This window comes from Hyperolius riggenbachi, chromosome 4, assembly GCF_040937935.1.
Source record: "Hyperolius riggenbachi isolate aHypRig1 chromosome 4, aHypRig1.pri, whole genome shotgun sequence".
In the NCBI taxonomy this organism is placed as follows: domain Eukaryota; kingdom Metazoa; phylum Chordata; class Amphibia; order Anura; family Hyperoliidae; genus Hyperolius; species Hyperolius riggenbachi.
This window is the reverse complement of record NC_090649.1, coordinates 471,945,137-471,965,247: the sequence shown is the minus strand read 5'-3', so window position 1 is coordinate 471,965,247 and position 20,111 is coordinate 471,945,137. Positions and strand designations below refer to the sequence as shown.

Genomic DNA, 20,111 nt, shown 5'->3' with positions numbered 1-20,111 from the left:
TGCTTTGCGTTAGTGAAAATTCAAATGATAAAAGGGATTTAGAATGCCAGTGGTTGCTTTTCTGTTCTCAATCTATCCCAATTCCCACGTTTTCCAGTTTCTGAAGTGATTGAACAATTGTTTTCTCCTGTTAGAATTTGAATGGCATTTGCAAGGATTTTCTCATTCTCTAAAAATTAAATTAGAATGATCATTTGGCATCTCCAGTACTTTTTTTTTTAGTTGATGTGCCAAAAAATTGGAAGTATGGAATTACTTGTTTGAATATAAGTACACATGGGTAGCTGAGCAACTTTAGACAGATATACAGATACACAAATATCATCATATAAAGGAAACCAAGCAACATTTTTGACTGCCAGGGCACCTCAATAGCATATTAAAAATGCATGCTAATAAAGTATCTCATTAATAAATCTTTTTACATTTAAGAGTTCAGTTGAGGCTGTTCCCCTACTTCCTCCTGACACCAGGGCCTACGGAAATTGCAGGCAGACAAGGACCATTGTAATTAGTATTTATTGCACAGTAGCAGAGACCAAAAAAAGCTTTCATCAGCAGGGGAATCGGAGAAGGACTATTTAAAACCAGGAGAGGCTAAAGGAAAATAAAGATAAATTATTCCAGGACACTGCTGCAGATTGCCATTAAAGTGTAACTGTCGGGCATAAAATCAATTCTGGTAAACAATTAATAATGCTAACCAGGCAATCGAAAAGTTAAAATCACTATTACTTTTCTTGTTGATAAATGATCATTCCCCAGTTTACCTGAATCTTACTTGGTACACACAAAATTTGGTACACAAAAAGAAAGTTGCAGGGCATGCTGGGTTGTCCTTTTTTGCTTCTCTACTTCACTTAAGACTTCACTAATGCAGCCTGATTGGCTGAAGCCTTTTTCCCTCCTGTTTTCCCCTCCCACACCTCTGTTCCTCTCCAATTGGCCAATATCTCTCATGCTGAGACAATGCACTTTCTATAGTGAAGGGCGGGAAAATCAGGCAGAGGAGAGTAAGGGAGGAAATGACATCAGGAGTGGCTTCAAAATAGTCACACTTAAAATGGGAAATGCTAAGAAGGATTTTCTCTGAAAAACATCACTGAAATCAAAACGTGGACAGTGCAATACATGTGTTATGTAAGTGGAGCAAGTATTTATCTACTTATAAATATGTTTTTTTTCTGAGATAGTATGGCTGACAGCTCCTCTAAGATTTTCTTCGATTTTAAACATTGTTTGGCATTTGCTGCTGAGATCCCTTAAAATATGCTACAGTACGAAATATCTGGTAAATTAAACGGTAGAATTCTCATTTAACACTTTGAGCAGAAAAATAGCCAGTTTGATGGGGCAACCTGTGTGGATCAGTTCACATAGTTACATTGGCATGTGTCCAGATTAAAATGTGCATGTAAAGAAAAAAATAAATAAATCAGTTTAGTTGTCAAATAAAAAAAAATCGATTTTACCACCAACAATACATTTAGTTCCAAATTCCACTGCAACACACAAGTCTGGTAGCTTATGGCATATAGATGTAAGAAAGATATCAAAAATAATAAGTTATTTTAGTGCAACGTAAATGTACACAATCAAACTTATACTGGCCAGCTACAGAAAAACACACATTACTCCAAAGGTTGTGATAACGCCATCATTTTCAAAAACTATTTACTTTAGTAGATTTTTTTTTCCTCTTCAGAGTATACAAGGATTGTACATGTAACACAGGGGGCCATGCGTAATTCAATTTTTCTTTTGAGTTATAACCTAGGCAATAATTGTCCTATTCTCTTTAAAACACATTTTAAGCATTTTACAATTGAAAAAGTACCTAAAAGTTGGTGAAAGAGTACTATTTAAAGCGGAATATAACCCTGCATTTCAACTTTGCTCTAAAACATTATTTACAGCATATTATATGCAACCAGCATTTTTTTTTACTAGACCAGCATTGAAAGGGTTACACACAGAGCTTTAAAGTTCCGTGGAGAGAAATGCTGCCGCAGCTGAAGTTTCGATAGATACATTTAAGTAAACACAATGTAACAAGTGAGGAATGTGACTCACTCTCTCTCTGTGTCTGGGAGCCCCTGCACAGTCAGAGTGTGTGTCACATTCCACACTTGTTACATTGTGTTTACTTAAATGTATCTATCGAAACTTCCGCTGCGGGAGCATTTCTCTCTGCAGAACTTTAAAGCTCTGTGTGTAACCCTTCCAATGCTGGTCTAGTAAAAATAATATGCTGGTTGCATATAATATGATGTAAATAATGTTTTAGAGCAAAGTTGAAATGCAGGGTTATATTCCGCTTTAAATTATTTTGAGTATTTTCTTGCTTTAAAGGGAATTTTATGGCATGGTGTAAAAATATCACCTAGGAGAAAACTCAGGAGAAAAAGTGAATTGCACATGGGCCAGGATGAACAAAGCTATTTTTTTTAAAAAAAAGTTTACAACAGAGGTCTACAGAACTGTTTCCAAAAATAAAAAAAACTGTCACTACCACTCCTCTATTGTAATACTATTGGTACAGTTACATATACCTGGAACAAACATAGCATAGCTATACAGCATATTACAGGTCTCTTGATTAGACCAGTACAAATTAAATATTTCACTGGTTTACTAAAATGAAATTTACATTTATAACAAATGAATTGGTTCATACAGTCAGAGATTTTGCGTCAACATACTATTTTTTTCTTTCTTAAATGTAGACTGTAAATTATTGTGATTACTGTGTTGTTTTTTTAACTATGTACAGAAAAATTACACATGTGCTTTTTTTTATTCCTGAAAGCTAATATATACACCAAATACATCACTTAAATAGACAAGGATCTCCCAATAGTACTGTGTAATGTTAAAGTATTACTGTAGGAAGGGGGGGGGGGGGGTGGTAGGGAAAAAAAAGAGTTGAACTTACCCGGGGCTTCTAATGGTCCCCAGCAGATGTCCTGGGCCCGTGCAGCCACTCACCGATGCTCCGGCCCGCCACCAGTTCACTTCTGGAATTTCCGACTTTAAAGTCGGAAAACCACTGTGCCTTGGCGGTCATGTCCTTCCGCCCGCTGACGTCACCAGGAGGGTATTGCGCAGACCGAGTACGGTCTGTGCCTGCTCAGTATGCTCATGGTGACGTCAGCGGGAGCGAGGACACCACCGCGCAGGTACAGTGATTTTCCGACTTTAAAGTTGGAAATTCCGAAAGTGAACCAGAGGCAGGGACCGGAGCATCGGTGAGTGGCTGCGCAGGCACATGACGTCTGCGGGGACCATTAGAAGCCCCCGGTAAGTTCAACTCTTTTTTTCCCCCGACCCCCTACAGTAGTCCTTTAAGGCAGGCAGTTGCCTTGAGAATCCAGATAACAGTGCCAATTCTCTAGGTACCTGCCTGCTCCGCAACTCACATATGTAGAATTCAATTCCATATAGATACACATGTATAGACATATACATACAGGTGAAACTCGAAAAGTTAGAATATCGTGCAAAAGTCAATTTATTTCAGAAATTTAACTTAAAAAGTGAAACTAATATATGAAATAGGAGCCCTTTGCAGGTGTTTTGGATTAATCAGCTAATTAGAGTCTGACACATTGAGCCTAGAATATTAAACATTTTCACAATATTCTAATGGTCTGAGATTTAGATTTTTGAGGTTTTCATAAGCTGTAAGCCATAATCCTCAAAATTATAACAAATGAAGGCAGGAAATATCTCTCTTTGTATGTAATGAGTCTATTTCATATATTAGTTCCACCTTTAAGTTGATTTACTTAACAATATTCAAATTTTTCAAGTTCCAACTGTATACATTATTTATTTTTTGCGTTTAATAAGGTTAGAACGTTTTTTGCATTTGTATTGAAGTCCTACGTTCATACCTATGAAAATGTCTTGTTCGAAAATGAAATGATCCAAGAGGGAAGGTTAGTTTTTTAAAAAAAGTGGGTAAAGTTGAAATTGCAAACTAGATTTAATTGCTGCCCCCAATCTCCTGTTCTCAAATATAAGCCCTGAAGCTATATGAAGGGAAAGAAAGTAAGGAGAAATATCTCCAATAGGGATACAAACAGCAATATATTCCCGTAAGTTTTGAACCTCTTTGTTAAAATTTGAAATAAAACAGATCTAAACTTAGGTGGACCCGAATTCTTGCTAAGCACACAATGAATGCAGACATCAAACCAACAAAATGTTGACTCGGGTAATACCTTTAATGAAAAAAAGGTAACGTTTCAAGAGCTTGTTATTAACCATGTTCAGTTAGTAATTAAAGGTATTACCAGAATCAGTGTTTGTTGGTTTAATGTCTGCATTTCTGCTACATGACTAACACTGGACCATACTTCGCTAGCACACAATGAAAAGTCTTCATTCCACATATAGTTGCTGAAGAAATTCACTTCTCTGTGTTCTGTGTACGTTTATCCAGATCAAAGTGTCTAATTAGTTATCATCAGCAACTGTGATTGGCTGCAGGAGAGCTCTGCTGAGGAAGCACTCCCCATACAGTAAACACTAGGGGCCATATTCTATTACTGAACTCGCCAGTGCTTAGTTCTTAATTTAGGGGATGGGGGCATCGCCTTATCCTAATAAAGTTAAGATCCCCCCGGGTGGAAAAGAACTCGCTTGGGCGATATAATCCAGGTACCCTTTTCATGTCTCCGGGACGCGATGCTTCCCGGCAGACATGAGCGTTAGCTTAGACCTGCAAAGAGCAGGTCTAAACACCAGCTAACGCACGTCATCACCACAGCATCTGGGAGATCTCCTTTAATAAGGAGACGCCCAGAGCTCTCTGTCGGGTCGCCGCACACCCCAGATGCTCCGGCGGAAGATGGCAGCGATGTTCAGCGGGTGAGTGTGCATGTGTGGGGAGCAAGGCCGTGGTTCTGAAGGACAGCACCACAGCGTAAACCTCACTCCCCATCGCCCGGTACAAGGGAGCAGCATTCAGGCTTCCGCCTGAGTAATGCTCCCTAATGATCGGCCATCGCGCGAAGGATATGGGCAATAGGATTTGCCGGTAATCCTCGCGGAGCGGCAAGGTGATATGTAGCTCGCACCTAAGCCTTTAATCAATCTGAAACTTATACCCACTCTGGTTACAGAACCTGCAGACACAGTTCTATCTATGGCTTGCAGCTGTATCTCCAGATTTTTTTTTCTTTTAGCTGGCTCTGCACTAGAAGATCAAGAAAACCACATGCATGGTTATATTCTGTTGATAGTGCTTAATCTATGCGGCTACCTATCAAATTCTACAATGTATTTTCTCATAGTTCACTAATCAGCTTCAAGTAAAAAAATACGATTAAATAACATATATGGGGGTTAATGACTTCACTTTCCCTTCTTGAAATTTAGATCAATAAACTCAATTAAATTTAATAAATAGATTTTAGTTTTGACATTTTGTTTCCATGGTAGAAAAAAAGAACAACAGATGATGATGAAGGTGGTGGTTGGTGGTTGATTGTTTTACAATCGGTATAACAGTTGCAAAAGGTGGAGTTAGACAAATACAGCAGGACTTTTGGGAGAGTATTTAAATGCCATCCATTTTTTTTCCTATACTGAGGCCGTTGAGACTGGTCAGGAGGCAGAAACAGGGATTAAAAAAATCATGAAGTTAAAATTAAAAAAAATCCCACAAATCTCCATTTTATGTACCTTGGTTGTGCAGTATCATTTGATCACAAAGCCAGAAATGCATGTTTGTTCTGCAATACACAGATCTTGTTCAACCAACTTTTTGAAAAATCTACTATAAATTTCAAGATTGACGAAACAATGGAACGTGATTTTTTGAGATGCCTTAAGGTTTGTACACACTTCCAGGCGATCTGCCCAACTATCCTCTAAACTTGGTCTGTTGGGAGATAGTTGGGCATGTGTGCGGCTGGCAAACAAGACGACCAACTGATAACAGGTGATTTGCCAGATCAAACCGGTGGATCAACCTGCCCAACTATCGTGCAGGTTGGCATGCGTGTACAAGCAACTTTGGTTCTTTTTGAATGCAGACATGTTGTGCAGTTTGTCGTTTAGCTTGCGCGCGTAGTATTTAAGTGAGTTGGTTGTTTAGTTGGTTGGCGTGTGTATACATACTTGTCGTGTAAACATCTTATTGTGCAGTTGGTCATGTTGTGTGGTTGGTTGCGCATTATGTTGGCTGTGTGTGCGCGAGCCTTTAGGTTGATAGGGTAACTGAATGTATACATAATTTATGAGTAGTGATCTAGTCATATCTAGGAGAACTCAATGGAGAAACATGTAATCAGGTCAGGTGATAGATATGCCATTCGCTTTGCAAATCTATCAGCTGATCAAACAAAACACATGCTTCTCCGTGAGTTCTCCTAGAAGAGACCACCAAACCAGTGAGTTTTTGGATTACACAGAAACCATGCAATGCAGCCTACTATTACACCTTTCCTGCTAGTTCCCTCCCCACAAAAAAAAAATCCATTTATAAAAAGGCTTCCTCTCAGCTGGAAGCCTCATAGTTCTTTAGCATTTAACTCATGATGTCAACTGTAAGTGAAGTCTTGTAGGCCATAGTTTGTGTTCCTTTTCTATAGACAAAAAGAATATTTAAAATGTAACAACAGGCAAACATAATAATGCTATCTTGGTTGAATCTCATTGGTTTCATTATTTTTTTCTGCCTTTTCTTGTATTGGATAAGTTTCCTTACCAAGTAACTTTACAATATTTCTGCTTCACTCATTAAAAAAAACAACAAAGCACCATAAAGCACCAGTAAACATGGTTGAGTCCTCAACATTGAATGTGCTCCCAGATTTATAGTTTTTATCATCACCCCAACATTACCATGTTTGGTTTTGTCCACCATGTTGGTGCATGGAGGCATATAACTGGACCTCACCTAGAACGAACTTCAATTTGAGAAACTCTTTTTTCTCTTTTAAATGTGTGAAACTTCACAAGGAAGCTATCGTACCACTATATATATATATATATATATATATATATATATATATATATATATATATATATATATATATATATATATTTTTTTTTTTTTTTTTTAAATATTTATTTACTTTTGCCATTTTTTTCAGGACCCAGATGGGGAGACCATAATACCATGCTATGGGATTACAATGTGGAAATGTTCCCCAGTAGATTCTTTGCAGTAGCAGCAAAGTTTGGTAGGAGTTGAAGAAAACCTCCTTCATATTGTTTATCATAAAAGTTTAGACACAGGAATGTCTATGAAAAAAACATTGGGGGTATTGTATTTGGATACAGAGATTTCTGTATGTCACATCAATGTTATACAAAGTGCACGACAGAGTTGTTGTGTCTTTTTACAGTTAAGGTTAAGGTTGTTGTTTGTAGGTTACTTTAAGTGCTTGGTTAATTTGCATTTGGGGGTTAGGTTTGCACTTACGGTTTGGTTAAAAACTGGGTTGAGTTTTAGAGTTTGGGCCATGTTAAGGGTAAGATCTAGAGGTCAACTTGAATTTTAATGACAGAGGTGAGGTTGCAATTAACCTATCTACTTAATATTATTTTTAGTGCTTGATTTCTTAAATTTTTGGATATGAAAAACCGGATACACTCGAGTATAAGTCTAGAAATTTAGGTCTGACTTCATAAAAGTATAGGGTCCACTTATACACCAGTCACGGGCATCACTGAGGGTACTTTGAGAACAAAACACTGTGCCAACCTTATGTTAAAAGGTAAGGAAATTATCAAGTAAAAAAGGGACATTACACATGGCTATATTTTTTTTTTAAATGGAGGATCCAGTTAGAATTACAAGATTGCATTTCAAGGCATGTGACCCAAGTAAGGATTCATAATAGGACAAAATAACCTCACTAAGGTCCTAAAATATTATAAGAAAGGAGTGAGCCCTCCCGTGCCCATCCAAAATTAAGTTAACAGGTTTGGATGTTGTTACACCTTAAATTTGCGCATTCATCAGAAAATGATAGTCAGATCTGTACACACTAACACACATTCAATATTGCTAAGTAGCATGTTTTGCTTTGAGCCATTTATTTGGTCTGTGTTTAAACACATAATCCAAGATAAAAAAAAAAATTACCTAGTTCCATACGAATAAATAAGATCAACAGCAAAACAAAAAGGGGTTCTAAGCACTGGGTAGGCTGACCACCAGAAGAACAAAAACAGGGAGATCAAGTAAGAATTAGGATAAATGCAACACTCCACTTAAAGGGATATTCCTGTTTTTTTTTTTTTATTCCGTTCACATAATGATGCTAATAAATTCTTCCAGTGTTTATTTACTTATTTATTTTAAATAAATGTCTCTGTTGTTCAACATTGCTCAAAAAAAATAAAATAGAGACATTCTGTTCAGCAAATATTTCTGCATTTCACGGTCAGGCAAAATCTCCTATATGTTATTCCTCTTTCTTTTTGTGCTGTTGCAATTTGCACGTAACAAAAACATACAAAAACATAAAAATGTGGGCAACTGTTAAGTTGGATATGCCGCAGATGTGGATGAAAACCAACATATCTCATGCTAGAACTGCGCAGTCAACTGAGTACCAGAGAAGGAAAATGATGTCACCGCGACGGCGTTGGTTTTAGTGACGAGACGTGGGCTCATTCTGGCAGTCACTGAGATTAAATATTTTTGTCCCAAATCTCTCACTTGTAACACAGGAACATTAACCAGTGTGGGGGAGGGTAGGTCATGTTCCTCTCCAAAGGTCATAAATCGAGTCATGACAATTCTTAATAAAGCCTTCAATGTTTTACATTTTCTGATGTTTACTTAAAAAAAAAAAAAAAAACTTTCAAAAAGTTCACGCTAGTACCGATTCTCGTCCCTCTTCTTTTTTTTTAGGTTATAACACTGATTGAACAAGGCCTATTTTGTATTAAAAAAAAAAGTTTTTCTCTTTGTTCGCAAAAAATTCATGTCGATATGCCAGGTCTAGCTACATTTACACGACTTCACAATCATGTTGGAGAGATGTTCGATTTTTGGTGTTTTCCCAACGTAGTACAATATAGTTAGAGATTCTAAATCTTGGGATACGCAGCATGGGGAGGCGGAGGCTTCTGGGTTGATGGTGTTGTATAGACCAAGCACCTGTGGAAAGGGAAAAAAATAAAAGGTTCTGATGAAACATCTTGCAAAGAATAATAAAAACCGTTCCTAGAAGTGAAGAAAGAAAATGTGTTAAAGCAAGTCTGAAGCCAGATGATACTCACCTATAGAGAGGGAAGGGTCTGGTCCCTATCGGTACCCTCGTTCCCCCACTCTCTCACGTTCACATTTGCTGCCTCCGAGAGTTTTCAGAAGGCTTCGGAAACATTCATGTCCCCGAGTGCTTCCGACAACGGGAGCCTTATTTAACTACTTGCCGACCGCTCCACGCTGATTGGCGTAAGCGTGGAGGCAGCCCCAGGACCGCTCAACGCCAGTTGGCGTGAATTCCTGGGACTAGGTTTTGCAGGAGAATGCACAGGCCGATGCACATCCACACTTTTTTCAGGGCTGTGGAGTCAGAGCTGGAGTTAGAGGGAAGGAGTCAGAGCAATTTTTTGTACCCAGAGTCAGAGTTTTAGTCGGTGGTTTCATAAACTGAGGATGATTTCTGTACCGACTCCACAGACCTGCATGTTCTCCTTGTCCTTGTATCCTCAGCTTCTGCACTAGGCTATTGTAGAGCATAGTGTCAAAAGCCTTTGCAAAAGGTTTCCAAGCAGGCTTGCTCAAATCTGAATTCGGGAGACATCCGGATAGTTCTATCCGGATATCTCCCAGTAAAGCTGTGAGGGGGGGGGGTCAATCCTACCTGTATGACGTCTCCTTTGGTCCGTCCCTGGTGCCTCCCACGATGCGTTCCATGCGCCGGTCACATGACTACAAACACTTACTCCTTCAACCCGGAAGGAGGAAGTGTTTGTAGTTACATGACCACTGCTTGGAGCACATCGTGGGAGGCGCCGAGCGACGGAACCGAAGAAGACGTCAGTCAGGTAAGATTGACCCCCCCCCTCCTCACAGATTTACTAGGAGATATCCGGATAGAACTATCCGGATGTTTCTCGAATTCGGATTTGAGCAAGTCTGCTTCCAAGTACACTACAGCTATACTTTTCCCAAGATCTGAATGTGCATTCACCACTTCGCTGAGCATGTTGGTGAGACAAGACCTGTCTAGTAAACTCATGCTGATCATCGGAAATGAAATTATTCTGTGCTATAAAATCTTGTTTAGCATATCTTAGAATAACTTCAAACAGTTTACGCACAAATGATGTTAAGCTAACTGTCTGTAGTTTTCCCATTTCTTTTTCCCTTCTTAACCCCTTCCTGACTGCCTAACGCCGATAGGCATCGGGAAGGTGGCAGCCCCAGGCCTACCTAACACCAAAAGGCGTCAAGTACCGAAGCAGAGTTTTGCAGGGGATCATGGTTGCCGATGTGCACGGATCTCGCTGGGGTGACGGAGATCCCCGCTTGAGTGACGGAGTTCCATTCCGTCATCAGTCTACCAGCGGCGATCGCCGCTAGAAGACTGTTAGATGGCGAAACCGCCATCTATTTACATTGTACAGCACTGCGATCTATGGCAACGCTGTACTGGAGACAGCCGTGTCACTCGGCTGTCCCCTGGAAAGGCTCACAGAGCGATCGACTGTCATTGGCTGTTGGGAGGAGGGAGGGAGGGCGGAATCATAAAGAAATAAAAAATAGTCATTTTTAATAAAAAAAAACAAAAAACCCTCACAAACAAATTAACAAAAAAAGCAAACCCGCAGCAGCGATCAGAGCACACCAACTGAAAGCTCTGTTGGTGGGCAGAAAAGGGGAGGGGGAATCCTTTGCGTGCTAAGTAGTATGGCTCTGCAGCGAGCTATTAAAGCTGCAGAGCACTAAATTGTAAAAAATTGCCTGGTCACTAGGGGGATGTAAGCCTGTGGTCCTGAACTGGTTAAACTCCTTAGCGGTATGGACGAGCTCAGGGAGGTTAAATAAGGGAAAAACATTAGCTGTATGCCAGTCATAAGGAACTGACCCGCTTGAAAGAGAAGCATAGAAAATAAGGTAAAGTGGCCTACTGATAACGGAACTCAGCTCCCTTAATACTCAAGGGTGGATGCCATCTGTTCCAGGTGCCTTATCTGTTTTAATGACAGTGAGGGAGCAGAAGAAGCCCCAGGTAAGAATAAATCCTTTTGATTCCTTGGTCTTGGGTTCACTTTAAAGGACAATTGAACATGATTCCATTTTAAGCAATAACAGCTGCCTGGCTGTACTGTTGATCCTCTGCCTCTAATACTCTTAACCATAGACCAGTGTTTCTCAAACCTGTCCTCGTGACTCCCCAACGGTGAATGTTTTGCAGGCAACCACACCTAGGCACAAGGTGGGGTAATTAGTATCTCAGCTAGGTGGATTCCCTGCAACTGAGACATTTATTACTGCACCTTAGGTGCTTAGGTGAGGCTGCCTGCAAAACATGCACCGTTGGAGAGCCTCGAGGACAGGTATGAGAAACACTGCCATAGAGCCCGAATGAATGTAGCAAATCAGGTACTTCTGACATTACTGTCAGATCTGACAAGATTAGCGGCATGCTTGTTTCTGGTATTATTCAGACACTACAGCAGCCAAATAGATCAGCAGGGCTGCCAGGCATCTGGTATTGTTTAAAAGGAAATAAATATAGCAGCCTCCATATTCTGACTTCAGTTGTCCTTTAAAGGGGCACTATGGCGAAAAATTGTAAAATTTAAAATATGTGCAGATATAGACAAATAAGAAGTATTTTTTTCCAGAGTAAAATGAGCCATAAATTACTTTTCTCCTATGTTGCTGTCACTTCCAGTAGGTAGTAGAAATCTGGTCGAAGCGACAGGTTTTGGACTAGTCCATCTCTTCATAGGGGATTCTCAGCAAGGCATTTATTCTTTATAAAGATAATCTGTAAAAAGGATTTAAACAATGATGCTGGCCAGCTTCCCTGCTCGCTACACAGTTTTTTGGCAGTTGGACAGAGTAACTGCCATTCACTAAGTGCTTTTGAAAATAAATCCCTGAGAATCCTCCATGAAGAGGTGGACTAGTCCAAAACCTGTCGCTTCTGGCAGATTTCTACTACCTACTGTAAGTGACAGCAACATAGGAGAAAAGAAATTTATGGCTCATTTTACTCTGGAAAAAAATTTACTTCATATTTGTCTATATTTGCACAGATTTTAAATGTTACTATTTTTCGCCATAGTGCCCCTTTAAGCATGAAACATACCACAACTACATGAAAGCAAGGGTCTTTAATGGTGGGTGCAAAGCATGCAATTTTTACTTCAGATTCGATCCAATTTGATCAAGTGATCAGATTGATATTCACATCTGACATCATTCCTTTAGATTGTAAGCCTCTGGCAGCATGGGCGGCGCCAGGGGGGTGCAAGGGGGTGCTCAAGCACCCCCTAGAATTGTCCAAGCACCCCCAAAGCACCCCCTGGCGTGAACTGACTTCAGGCATCTAAGAGACGCCGAGTCAGTTCACAGTGGCAGCTCGAAGCAGCAGAGCAGGGCTACGGTAAGATGGCTGCCCGAAGCCCTGCTCTGCAGACTTCTGCAGTGCAGGGCTTCGGGCGGCCATGTTCCCATAGCCCTGCTCGCCGGGTAATGCAGGCTGCAGGCAGGAAGGTGACTGTAGGTGAGTAAATGGGTTTTTGTTTTCTTTTTCAGGTGGTGCTGCTGATTGTGGTCAGAACTGCTGAGCATTGTGCATATTATGGTCAGATCGGCTGAGGATTGTGCATATTAGGGTCAGATCTGCTAACAATTGTGCATATTGGGGTCATATCTGATAACAATTGTGCATATTGGGGTATTGAACGTGTTTTTTGTTCAAATCTGCTCACATTACGTGTATTTTCTTGAGAAAACGTGCACAATTATGTGAATTTTCTGGGGAAAGGGTCACCAAAACTTGGGCCCTCTGTCTTTGCGTTGCACTTTTCAAGGGAACCCGAGGTGAAAATAATATTGAGGCTGCCATATTTATCTCCTTTTAAGCAATACCAGTTGCCTGGCTGCCGTGCTGATCCTCTGCCTCTATCAATATTGTCAGAACTGACAAGATTAGCTGCATGCTTGTTTCTGGTGTAATTCAGTTCACTAATGCAGCCTAATAGACCAGCAGGGCTGCCAGGCAACTAGAATTGTTTAAAAGGAAATAAATATGGCAGCCTCCATATCACTCTCACCCCGGGTTCACTTTAAATTACAGTTAGCCCCGTCCTCATCCGGTCATGACCACACCCATTTTTCATTGTAGCCACACCCAATTTTTGACGCGGCCCACTTCGCGCGCTGCAGGTCGTCAGCTCCCCCGGAAATTGGTCCAGCACCTGCATAGCACCCCTAAAAAAAAAATCCTGGAGCCGCCACTGTCTGGCAGGGCCCTCCTCTCCAGTGTTTCCAGCTTGATTATACAATCTCACTGTCTGACACTCCTCTAGTGGACTAGAACAGTCTCTATTTTGACCAATGACACTGAACTACTGTTACCAAAGATATTTGCATGATCTTGTTTTGTTGTGAGCTCCTTGCATGTCCTACATTGTATGTTAACCCATTTATCTATTGTGCAGCGCTGCGTAATATGTTGCCGTTTTATAAATATAATAAAAAATAATAAGAAGAAAGTTAGTGTACATACATCATTGCATTCCAGCGGTTCTGGAGGTGTGTTTAGCTTCTAAGGGTAACAATGGTTAATTTGCATATATTCAGCAGTGGTGCCTGGGAGACATCTCGAGCTCACGCCAACCTGAATTATCGCAAATTCTGTTTTAGGAAAGCAAACTTGTTTTTCTTAACATCTTAGTAAGGGGGCTTTTAGGACCATTGTAGCCCCTTACACACTCCAATGAGTTCTGGGTCACCATGAGCTTGCTGGTTAGTCTGTGCCTCTCGGATTCACAAGCCCTACTCCATAGAGCCAAATTAATCCATGCCATGCACTGATGAGGATCAAACAATCCGAAACAGTCTGTATGCATGTTGGATTATTCTGGCTCTGTACAAATTAACAAGCTGACACATCATTGCATTCCAGCGGTTCTGGAGGTGTGTTTAGCTTCTAAGGGTACAATGGTTAATTTGCATATATTCAGCAGTGTTGCTCTGGGAGACATCTCGAGCTCACTCCAACCTGAATTATCGCAAATTCTTTCTGTTTTAGGAAAGCAAACTTTTTTTTTTCTTAGTGTACATACGTGATTTTTTTTTTTTTTAATTCAGATCAGATTTCCAAATGGATATCGAAGATGATTTGAAAGGGCATACACACGGAATGCCAGTATTTGGATCAGTATTTTTTCAGCGTATCCGGTCTGCTTTCAATTGAGAAAGAGGTTGATTGACTATGGTAGGGACTAGATCGGTCATGGGCAAACTTGGCCCTCCAGCTGTTACGGAACTACAAGTCCCACTATGCATTGCAGGAGTCTGACAGCCACAGTCATGACTCATAAAAGCAAATGCATTGTGGGACTTGTGGTTCCGTAACAGCTGGAGGGCCAAGTTTGCCCATGCCTGGACTAGATTGTGAGCCCCTCTGAGGGACAGTTAGTGACATGACAATATACTCTGTACAGTGCTGCGTAATATGTCTGCGCTATATAAATAATGAAATAAATAAATACAATTTTGAGCTGGGATCAGTCGCTGGCAATCAGTGGACTGTGTTTTTTTTTTGTCCGATCCAATAATTTTCTCCATTGGAAATACGATCAGAAGCAAAAAATTGCAGGGTGTGTGTACCCAGCCTAAAAAAGAAACAGTATTGCGATGGAAAGATTGAAAGTGATAAGCTTTATTGATAAAGGCTATTTATAAAACAAATGTTATTTTGGTTCCAGCTCGGGAAGTGAATAAGTGACCCAGTGGCAGTGCTTACGGATTAATAAGGATATTATTAATAGGCTAGTAAAACACAAAGTGACCTTTTCCTGCAGGTTCAATTGACTATTTAAACCCGGGGAACAGAGGACTCGTTCATCCCGGCCACAGTGACTACATTATACGGAGCTCTCGCTGGCATCCTGCGCTGGAGATATTTCTGACTTCTGAAAAGACTGTTACTTCTGTGCAAACCGCTCTCGTTTCACTTACTGTGCCCTAGCAAGAAGGAAAGTCCTGAATGGGACCAACAGCATCGTCAACAAAACAACATCAACAACAAATACTTCAAGCGAGCTGCCTGGATATAGATCTCCTCCTGTCCACCTTCAGATTGTATTGCATTAAACCAGGGATAGGGAACCTATGGCTTGGGAGCCAGATGTGTCTCTTTTGATGGCTACATCTGGCTCACATACAAATCAGAAGGGGTTGATTGACTAAGCTACACTGCTCAAGCAGCACAGCTTAGTTGGCAGCACAAATAAAATGTTCAAAGTAGGCATGCACTACTAACTTACTCACGCTACCCAAAACCAACGGCTGCTCCAATTGTCCCAATCTGGACCCTGTCAGGTCCAGTGACTTTGTAGGATGAGATTCCCACACATTGATTGGCCCAATAGGCTGCCTGTCACTTGACAGGCAGCCTATACGGCCAAAGTGCGATGATCTCATCCTACAAAGTGAATCAATCCCCAAGTCAGCTATCTAATTGTACAAGCAGTTAGTCTGTATTTCTCCTGTCTGGCTCTCAGGGAAATTGCTGATGTGCTGAAACCCAAGAGAAGCTGAAGACGTGTCTGACACTTCCGCTGCCCGGCAAATCAACTGTATTCACATCACCATGGCAACATAACCCTCTGCTGTGCATGCACACTGTCCCAGTTTGAAACATATTGTATGGCTCTCACACAATTACATTTTTAAACAAGCTGACACATCATTGCATTCCAGCGGTTCTGGAGGTGTGTTTAGCTTCTAAGAGTAACAATGGTTAATTTGCATAAATTCAGCAGTGATGCACTGGGAGACATCTCAAGCTCACTCCAACCTGAATTATCGCAAATTCTTTCTGTTTTAAGAAAGCAAACTTTTGTTTTTATTTTAAAATATGTGGCGTTTATGGCTCTCTCCATGGGAGGACTGGCCAGGGGGGAAGGAGGGAGATTTCCCCCCAGGCTGCCTCTCATTTAATGATTTAGGGCTGGTACAGTGCCTGGTGCTTTCATGTTTTTGTATAAGGCAATGTGAACCACTAGGCTGGCTGACATAAACACCCAATTACAGAGCAATTAGACGAAGGGCAAGCTGGTAAATATACACAGCATGATGCAGAGCAGAGGCTTGCCTGCAGGGTCCATGGGGAAAAAAAAGCCTGTCTAGTCTCTCACCATTGTTAAAATGACTGCATGTGCACATCTACATAAGGTATTGTCTAGGTTAAAAGGTTTTCTACAGTCATTAGACTCCAGAAGGGCTGCTTGCAGACAGTTCCTAGACTCCAGAAGGGCTGCTTGCAGGTGATTTCTGATGATAAATTCTGAACTGGACCGAAACCCCTGCCGTTGTAACTCAACTCAAAATGTATTATTGCCCCCCCCCCCCCCCCCGGTGCAAGTGCATTATACTTTACCTGTCACGCTGTCCCTCAAGTGTTCTTACTGTATTTCCCATGTTTCTACTGGCATATAGCATGTGGGGCGCGTGTGTGATGTCATTTGGGCTTGGGCTGCCGTGAAAACGGGCCTCTAGTTTGTGTTTTCCCTCCAGGCCAAAAGGTCCCAGTCCTCCCCTGGCTCTCTCAGCCAAAAAGGTTCCTGACCCCTGCATTAGAACCTCCCTCACAGTGTCGGACTGGGAGGTGAAAAAACTGAGGAAATCCACCTACTGGCCAAGCAGCAGTAACCCTGTGTTATCACTCCCAATAGAAACCTGCAGCAAGTCTTCACTGTGAGCAGCAACACCTGATTACTGCTGCTTGGCCAGCAAGTGGATTTTCTCAGCTTTTCCAGCTCTCAGTCCATCAATGCTCCCTGACACTCCTGTAAGCTAAGTCATAATATTAACAGATGCCCCTAAAAACATTAAAGGAAACCTAAAATGAGAATATGGAGGCTGCTATATTTATTCTCTTTTAAACAATACCAGTTGCCTGGCAGTCCTGTTGATCAGTTGCACTGCAGTAGTGTCGGAATCAGGGCTGGGGTTTCCATTACACAAATACCCAAAATCTACCTTTCAGCCCCTGACTTGGATACTAAGACAACCCGTGTCCCTGACTGTCTCAATGCAATGTCCTCCATCATGTCCTCCCATTTTCTAAAACTCTATATAGACAAGACTAAAATGGTAATCTTCCCATCTCACACTGCAATGCCCATACGTGACATCACTATTTCTGTCAATGGCACTTCAATGACACCTGTCCCCCAGTCTCGTTGCCTAGGTGTAATTCTGGACTCAAGTCTCTCATTCAAACCACACATTGACAAACTATCCTCCTCTTGTCGCCTCCATCTAAAAGCATCTCCTGTAAGGTCTTTTGGCCGAGGACTCTCTTCCCATTTTATCTCACAATGCTGTGTAATGTGTGTGCATACCTCCCACCCGTGTGTAATAATCTGTAGTTGATTTGTTCACTGAATCAGCTGTAATCCACTATTGTCTTGTATTGTTAAAGTGAACCTCCAGACTAAAAATCTACTCAGCAGCACTAAGAAGGCTTGGTGTTTCTTTAACAGTTTAAACAGCATCAGAACTTTGGTTTTCTTACCCAAGCCTCATTTTTAGCTGCACAGAAGAAATCTGCCTGGGCATTTTTCCCCTGAGGCAGACCAGCCAAGTGTCACGGTTTCTCCGTGGCACTAACGATCTGCAGCCTCTATCACTGCATCACGGGGCACTGGTCAAATGTCCCGACCTCTTCACTGAGCAAGAGAGTTTGCAGTTAACTGTTTCACTGCCCATGGTCTTTGCAAAGAACACTAAAGTACATGCATCACATCACACTCTGCAGCTTTGCCTCACGCTGAACTTCATCAGCAGCACAATAACCTAAAACTCAGCAGGAATGTCTTTGAAGCTGAGAGAGAGTGACACAGGGATCTCTACCCTGGCTATCTTGTTACAGAGCATCTGAATAGTGAGGTGGATATCTTATCTTTCAAAATGCTTGTGAAGAATATAATATTTTGCACATTTCATTCTATATTTTCTTGTTTAATATATTCACAACTCTTCCTTTAGAGCTCTTTACTCTAATTTATATCCTTTAATACATATGTGTGCTGTGATTATTCTTTAAATAACTTCCCTACCATCGCTCCATGCGCCAATATCTGCATAGGATGGAGGGGGGGAACTGTATAGGGGAGGGGCGTAGTTTTAAAAAATTGGGGCGTGGTTAAAGGCGTGGCAGAGGCTTGTCTTAGTGTCCCTTTTTCCTGTCTCCAAAAGTTGGGAGCTATGCTGAGGCTGTGCAAAGCATGGTGGAATTTCTGATGTTGTTGTTCTCGTTACCTAGTGTGCGCAGCTGGGAGGGATGATCAGGACACAGGACAGTTGGAACTGTGTCTCATGCTCCCTGTCACCTCCTTTCAACCAAAAAGATGGCTGCCCTCATGAAATCACAAACATTTGCCTGTTCTTTTAAACAGGGTGGGTAAGAGATTATATTACCTATCTATTTTAATTAACATAACTAATGTAACTTAATGACAGTTTGCCGGTTTAGGCTGACGTTCCTCTTTAACTGTTGTATTGTTTATTTTATATAGTTATACCCTATATGCTATTGTACTGCACCATAGAAGAGGCTGGCGCTATATAAACCAATAACAATATTGCTATGGAGGCTGGCAGAGGATTAGCGTCATAGTGCATGGCAGAGCGGGCGGGCGTGTAGGAGAACAAAGCTCTTAGCCTGCGCTCCTCAAAGATGATTCACCAGGCTGGTGGCTCGCCAACGCATCAAGAAAGATCGGGAACCCCGGGGAGCCCAAGCTAGTCTACACTGCAGTGGCAACTACTACCGAGAAGCATCTAGAGCAGTGGTCCTCAAACTAAGGCCTGCGCCCTGAGGCTTTACCGGCCCCCCACACACAAAATGTATTACTTACAGATGCGGTCAGCTACATCTTTACATATTGGTGGTCCGCATATAGAATAGCAGTGCTGGCACCACCCAGTGGTGGCACCACCCATCCACATGGAAGCCAGAAAGCTGTAATTCGCTGGTTTCTAATCAAATTCCACATCAGGTCGGTAACACTGCCGTCCAATTGGACTGCAGGTTGTCAACTGGGTATGCTTCACTGTCTGGCCCGCAAAGACTTCTACATCATTTTATGTATACTCCGGCCCTCCAGCAGTCTGAAGTATGTTGACCCGGCCCTTGTACCAAAATATTTGGGGACCCCTGATCTAGAGTGTCAAGACAAGACACAGAACATTTACATTGCGCTTTTCTCCTGGAGGACTCAAAGCACCAGAGCTGCAGCCACTAGGGTGTGCTCTATAGGCAGTAGTAACAGTGTTAGGGAGACTTGCCCAAAGTCTCCTCACTGAATAGGTGCAGCCTTAAAGGGCCCATACACTGGTCGATTTCAGCCATTGATTGATCAATCGATTCTATAGAATTGATTGATCAGAAATCGATTTTATCAAATCTATCGATTGATTTGCGGTTGATTCTATCTGAGTGGATGGAAAATCTAGGTCAATTTGCTGCTGGCAGCAGATCGATGGCCCATAGAGTTGCATTGGATCAAATGGTCCAATAATGCATTTAGATAGATTTCCAACAGATTTCATTCTGAAATCTACTGGAAATCTGCTCCTAGTGTGTGTCACACATCAGATAGATTCTTGTCAGATTCACCTTGACAGGCATCTGACAGAAATCTATCTGATGGTCGAATCTGCTGCAAATCTATAAGTGTATGGCCACCTTTACTGAACAGGAAGAGCTGAGACACTAACCCTGGTCTCCTGTGTCAGAGGCAGATACCTTAGCCAGTACACTATCCAGCCACTACAAGGCTTTAAGGTGGCCATACACTGGTCGATTTGCCATCAGATTCGACCAACAGATAGATCCCTCTCTGATCTCTGATCGAAACTGATCAGAGAGGGATCGTATGGC

The 20,111-nt window shown here is 41.5% G+C and overlaps 1 protein-coding gene across 2 annotated transcripts in view; it reads right to left on the bottom strand.

Annotated features, from left to right (window-relative positions):
• Positions 1-7,098: 7,098 nt before the first annotated feature.
• TGFB2 (transforming growth factor beta 2) overlaps positions 7,099-20,111 on the bottom strand; it is a 207,939-nt gene continuing 194,926 nt past the window's right edge. For both annotated transcript variants that reach the window (XM_068232906.1, XM_068232907.1), the window contains exon 7: positions 7,099-9,127. In XM_068232906.1, the coding sequence (XP_068089007.1) occupies positions 8,969-9,127 (159 nt within the window). In that variant the 3' untranslated portion in view covers positions 7,099-8,968. The remainder of the gene's footprint in view (positions 9,128-20,111) is intronic.